This window comes from Tupaia chinensis, unplaced genomic scaffold (genome assembly GCF_000334495.1).
Source record: "Tupaia chinensis unplaced genomic scaffold, TupChi_1.0 Scaffold000187_1, whole genome shotgun sequence".
In the NCBI taxonomy this organism is placed as follows: domain Eukaryota; kingdom Metazoa; phylum Chordata; class Mammalia; order Scandentia; family Tupaiidae; genus Tupaia; species Tupaia belangeri.
Window position 1 is genome coordinate 3131877 of NW_006159662.1, and position 6104 is coordinate 3137980.

Here is a 6104-nt window from a genome sequence, read left to right on the forward strand (position 1 = left end):
AAAAAAAAAAAAAAGAACTAAAATGGTTTGTAAAACCTTCCTCCCCGGAGGGCACGGTGATGCCATGCTATGGTAAAATCTTCATCCCAAATTTTTAAGCAAAGTTCAACCCTTGACAATTAACATACTTCTATAAATTTTAATAAGTATGTACATTTAAATGTATTTACTATTTAATGTTTAATGACTATTTTTACACTACCCCATTTTCCAGGGCCCAGTCTAGAAGACACCGTGACAATGGCTGAGTCCTGGCAGCCTTCCCCCACGCCTTCTTCATGGACATGTGCAGACACTCAGTGCCCTTGTGTTCCTCCCCCTGCAGCCCAGGTCATGCAGACAAAGCTCATCTCCCGGAACGCTCGGTCATTCTAACCCCTATTCCATCTTCCATACCACTCACATCTGCTGTCCACTAGGAAAATTCAAATTCATTTGAGTTCATGTAGTAAGAGGTGATGCTAACAGATCTTAACAATTCAACACACTGGCCAGTTAACAGCTTTCCCAAAGAGAAAACGATGGTGACCATGTAGGGCTTACGTAAAGAAAATATTTGGGTAAGTCAGACTTTTTCTTATTTTATTCCCTTTACTAAAATGTAGTTAGAAAGAACATGAAACTTGCATTTGAAAATGTTTAAATATTTTTGCATGTTAGATTGAAACACTCTTAAGACCTATGGAGAGGTGAGACTTTTCTGCTTGCAAGCAAAATTCTGTATTTATGCCACTATACCTACACACATACCCTGCTGGAACATAACTTCTTATTCTGTATCTTTAGATGCTCTACATAATAGATTATAACCTCCAAAAACTAACTTTACATGGAAAAAGCTAAATAAAACCTAGCTGAATGATGGATTTTAATGTTTATCAACCACAGCTCTACTGCCCCGAATGTCAAGTGACTAATATGAACTCGACCAAGATATGAGGGGTTTTCACTCCACTGTGTCCAAGCCAAGTCTGCCAACTCCCCTGAGATGGTCACGTTTTCTACACAACGTGTGCAAGCACAACATACATACCACCAACAAAACAAACAACTTATCTCCACTGAAGTCAGAACACTCATAGCAAAAGTGCCAGCCACTCAACTTTTACTTATGAAGAGAGAAGAATCTGAAGCAAACTATTTAGCAATAAATATATTTTCAATAAGTACTAGATTTTCATTTATAGTAATTGTATACATGTGATATTTCCTCATTAAGTACAAGTGGATTCTACTTAGAATAATTATTTCTGCTTTGTCTTCCATGAGTAAAAACAAGGTACCATGTAAAAATCTGTGTTGGAGCCAGCAGGTGGTGATTAAGGTGCTAGACTCCCACATGGCTGACCATGGTTTGAGTCCTGGATGGGGTGGCTTGAAAATCACACTGGGCTCATGTGCACGAGTGCCCAAAATCCTAGGAGAGTGGAGAAGGGATCAAGGTGTGGCCATTCCCTCGGGGGGGAAGGGGGGTGATTTCTCACTGTCTCTCTCACTGTCTCTCTCCATCTCTCTCTAGTGAGCACATGAGTCCTACAGCAAAAATCTAAAACAAACAAACAAACCTGTGTTAATGGGCAACGTCACTTTTTTCCCCCTTTTTTAATGTAATTCTAAAATCAATAAAATGTCTTTGCCTATACCTATTAAAGAATTACATAGCATAATTTCATTTTTCCATGCCTGATCTCAACTAGAATAAAAAGTTAGTGAATTATGATTCAAAAGTATGGTTAGAAATTAATTTGTAAACAATAATTATATTTGAACAACCTAGGGCATGACATATTAGTCTATAAAATGGCAAAACTAAACATTAATTCATATAATAATGAAGTAAATGGTATAATCAACAACTATTTAATGATTCTTTATTGTTTTCTGAAGAAAAGGATTTTCATTCCCCCACGATCCTGTATTTATTTCATGTCCATATATACTGAGAGGATCTTTCTATACCAACTTAAAATTTTCTTTGATACTTTGTCTCTTAAATGGCAGCAAAAAGTTATAAATACCAGTCAATTACATTTTGTTGCAGAAATCATTTCAATATTTCATGCTTATTTAATGTGTAGATTCAGTAAAATTACCTGCATGGTCACACTCAAAATTTTATTTCCCTAAAGAATTGTTACTAGATGGCTATGCCATGCCAAGCCAAATATGCTAGACTTTCAAGAAATTAATTTGATTTAAATTAATCATATTTATATTATTTCATCATACTAACTTTTAGAGGAACATATCAAAATATAATCAAATTGTACCAACATTTTTACACACAAAACTTAAAAAAGGATGTCTTTAATGTTTAAGAAGTGAATGGTCCAAGATTTTTACATTTTTCCTTAATTTAAATGGTTTCTTCAAAAGACATAACCTTCAAATGCCAATGCATAGTCAAAGATTTGAGTATTTCCAAAGTTACTAAAATCTTTACAGACACCTTTTCTTAAGAATAATAAAGTATGATACAGTACATAATAAGCCTTAAAAAAATACCTGAGAGGTCTTGCCTGGGGATTGCCTGCTTCTACATATGGATGTAAATAATCCTTTATGTAGAGATCAGCAGCACTATTAGAATGGGTGCAAATGAGAATGCTGCTGAAATAAATGGTGCAAATAAAAAGAATGATAAAACACAAAACTATTCAAGCAGTATAATACCAAAAAAAAAAAAAGCAGTGGCCATCTTAATACGATACAATTCCCTCAGCCTACTCGGTAATCTCAAACATATTCAGCGATGCTGTTAGGAAGTTATATTATGCTTTAAGCTAAAGAGGAAGTTCCCCAAAACTATTTTTAAATCTATGACATAAAATATATACATATATGTTTTAAATCCAACTCTTGGTACTAACATATCACACTTTCTTAGAAGGCTTCAAGTTTTAATGGCTATTTAAAAACAACTGTCATTGTCTACATTGTTCATTTTAAAAACAACAGTGTTTTAAAACAATTCAAATTTTAGTGCTTTGGGGTTTGGAGTTGGGTCTTTTATTTTATTTTATTTTCTATTTTTAAGAGCTGGATGAAAACTGTCTTGCCAGCCCTCACTTGAATTTAAAACAAGAACAGAGGCAGCACCTTGCTAGTGAAACCTGAGCATGAACCCCATCCTCTCACCTAGTCTCCTGTTGCTGTAGTATATGTTTGACGGCCTGAGCTAGGGTGAATGTTTTGCCTGTTCCATAGGGTCCAATGATGAGAACAGGTGGCAGCTGGATTGAAAGTGGAGTAGTAATGGCCAGGACAGCCTCTTTCTGTTTTGCATTTAGTCGAGGATCCAACTGTTCATCCCATTGTCTAGGGAAAATAAAAATTCAAGTTATTTTAAACACACACACATCTTATTAATGAACAGTACATGACACCCCAGAATCCTGAATTCCAGCAAACTATCAAAACTACTGAAATAACCCCTGTAAAAAGAAATGCTTGTTCTAAACTACTTCTTAGGAAATTACCCAACGGAGTCAGCGTACGGTGTTTTGCCATGTAAATCAAACTAACTTTAGTTATCCTACTCCAAGTGCAAAAAGGCTTGGTAACTAAGCTAAGAAATCACACATTTCTAGCCGAGTGGCTGCCAAGTCTGTCAGTAGTAATGGCAATGTTTCAAAATGTAATTTCCCTCTGTTACATAAAAGCATCAGAAGACTTTTCTGGTAAGAATGGAGTAGTAGTTTCTTTGTATAGCAAGTAAAAGGAAGGGAAACTGAATTTCTAATTCTGGTCCCCTGAAGATCTCTTAGATTTAAAATGAGAGGGGCCAGCAGGTGTTACGGTGGCTCAAGTGCTGGATTCCCACATGTCTGACTGCAGTCTGAGTCCTGAACCTGGAGGCTTGAAAATCACTCTGGGCACATGCGTGTGTATGCCCAAAATCCGGAGAGGAGAATGGTGAAGAAGGAATTGCAGTGTGGCCATCCCCCAGGGGTGACTTCTCACTTTCCTTCTCAGTGTGTGTGTATCTCTCTCTCTCTCTGGAAAATACACACGTTTTTTTAAAAATGAGGGAAAAAGAAAAAAGTCTATGTCACTGGCTAAGACACATCGTTCTTTTTTCTTTTTTCTTTTCTTTTTTTTTTTGAGAGGTTTTTGCTATAGGGCGCGTGCGCTCGCCAGACAGACAGAGAGAGACAGAGAGACAGAAAGCGAGAAATCACCCCCCAGGGGGGATGGTCACGCTGCAATCCCTTCTCCTCCATTCTCCTCTCGGGATCTTGGGTACGCACGCACACACACCCGGCATGAGTTTTAAGCCACCAGGTCCGGGACGCAAACTGCGGTCGACTACATGGGAGTCCAGCGACATAGCCATTATGCTAACTGCTGGTTCCCGACACATCAAGTTTTTACAAAGATCTTCATTTAGACAATAGCAGCTCTTTCAAAAAGGTATCAAAATCCAAACAATATGAAATAGTTTCTAATCCTTTCACATGTACAAATACACACACAAATAATGAACATACAACCTAGTTTTTAGGGTGGAGAACACCTGTCATATTAGCACAGATGGCTACTGTAATCAGATCTATCTTATTAGTGTCCCTTCTATGACCTGGCTAAGTTTCGAAGATTTAAATGAACAGCAGATGCTGAGAAAGATTAAACCAAGTGGAGAATCAACAGCATTCTTTCACGCAACTGCAATTAAAATACTAAATATTGCAACAACTATGGTAAAAATGATAGAGTTGTGGACTGAAATAGAAAGGGTGTGTAGAGAGACTCAGAAAATTCACAATCAAATTGCCTACAAAAATACTCTTGAAATAAGAGGACAGAGTTTAGATAGGAAAATTCCTTCTCTGTGAGCCTACAGTCTACTTAAATCAGAAGTCAGTTATTTATGGAAAATCTGTACATTTCAGTTTTTAAAAAAATTATAACAAATGTTATGACAGATAATCGCAAACCAACAAAATTCTCCTTTAAAAATAGAAAACCTTAGGAAATAAAACTTTGACCATATAAACATTCCATTCTTATTTTTCTACAATATAAATTTTCTTAAGGTAAAAAAAGAACTCTGAGCAGTGACACTAGAATTCCAGGAAGTTGTACATTAAATCTTAAGGCTTTTACTTCAAAGAGCCCCTCAGCATTAATCAGCTTATTTACTCATAATTCTGCCAGTACCTAGCAACGGCCCACCTTCACTGAATGAGGAAACTGCTCTAGTGGTTGCTAAGTCCAGACCTAATCCATTGGCAGACACTGTGGAATGGTTACCCCTAAACCGCTCACACACCCTTCTCCTCCACCTTCCTCTACTGTAGAGGCTAGCCAGCTATAATTACCAAGCCTTCCCTGATCCCTTGCTGCAGACCCATTTCTGGTTAATCAGATGCAGAAAGAAGTACCGTAGAAAGGCTTTTATACTCAGTAAAAAACAAAGCCTGCGCCTGATGGTGGTGCAGCAGTGGCGTAGCAGGACCACAGAGGGTGTGAGTTCGCATCCCAAGACCGCTCTGTATATACCATGTGTGGTCGAGGCGGCTGAGGCTGGGGTGCGTTACAGCATGAGGACCCTGTTGGGAGTTCCCCTCTCCCTCTGTGTGTGTTTCTCTTTCATGGGACAAAAAAATGAATAAATCTTTTTTCAAACTAGAAGAAAGCCCTTTCTGTTCCTTTACCTTCCTCCTTCAGCTGGTCGGAAAGAGCTTATGGTAAACAGAAGTGCAGCAGTCATCTCATAACCATGATGCAACAAGCGTTAGAAGAAAACCTGCACGCTTTAGATGGCAGAGACAGAAGGGAGACCTTGGTCCTTGACGGCACTGCTGAGGTCCCGCACCAGCCCTGACCGTCCACCACTGGGCTCCTACTCTACCATTTGAAGCCACAGCTGGATCAGTAAACTGTCGCCTGCATCCATACCTCACCACTAAGATTCTCTGACACCTGATCCCGATGGTTCCTTTATCTGTACATGGAGACAATGATAATTGCATCAGATGGTAATTTTAAATGTCAAATGAGATCATATACGCAAAACTGTTTAGAAAAATAATTCAGTGGGCCAGCTGGTGACACAGTGGTTAAGGAGGTTGGAACCCGCATGGCCAGCAGTTCGGTTCAGC

The 6104-nt window shown here is 38.4% G+C and overlaps 1 protein-coding gene across 5 annotated transcripts in view; it reads right to left on the reverse strand.

Moving 5' to 3' along the window:
• HELZ (helicase with zinc finger) overlaps window positions 1-6104 on the reverse strand; it is a 206108-nt gene that overhangs the window by 102978 nt on the left and 97026 nt on the right. For 3 of the 5 annotated variants that reach the window (XM_006146767.3, XM_027771163.1, XM_027771161.1), the window contains one exon: window positions 3139-3318. In XM_006146767.3, coding sequence (XP_006146829.1) covers window positions 3139-3318 — 180 coding nt within the window. Of the gene's footprint in view, window positions 1-2505; window positions 2611-3138; window positions 3319-6104 lie in introns of all 5 variants that reach the window. The other 2 variants (XM_027771164.1, XM_027771162.1) reach the window with 2 other exon arrangements.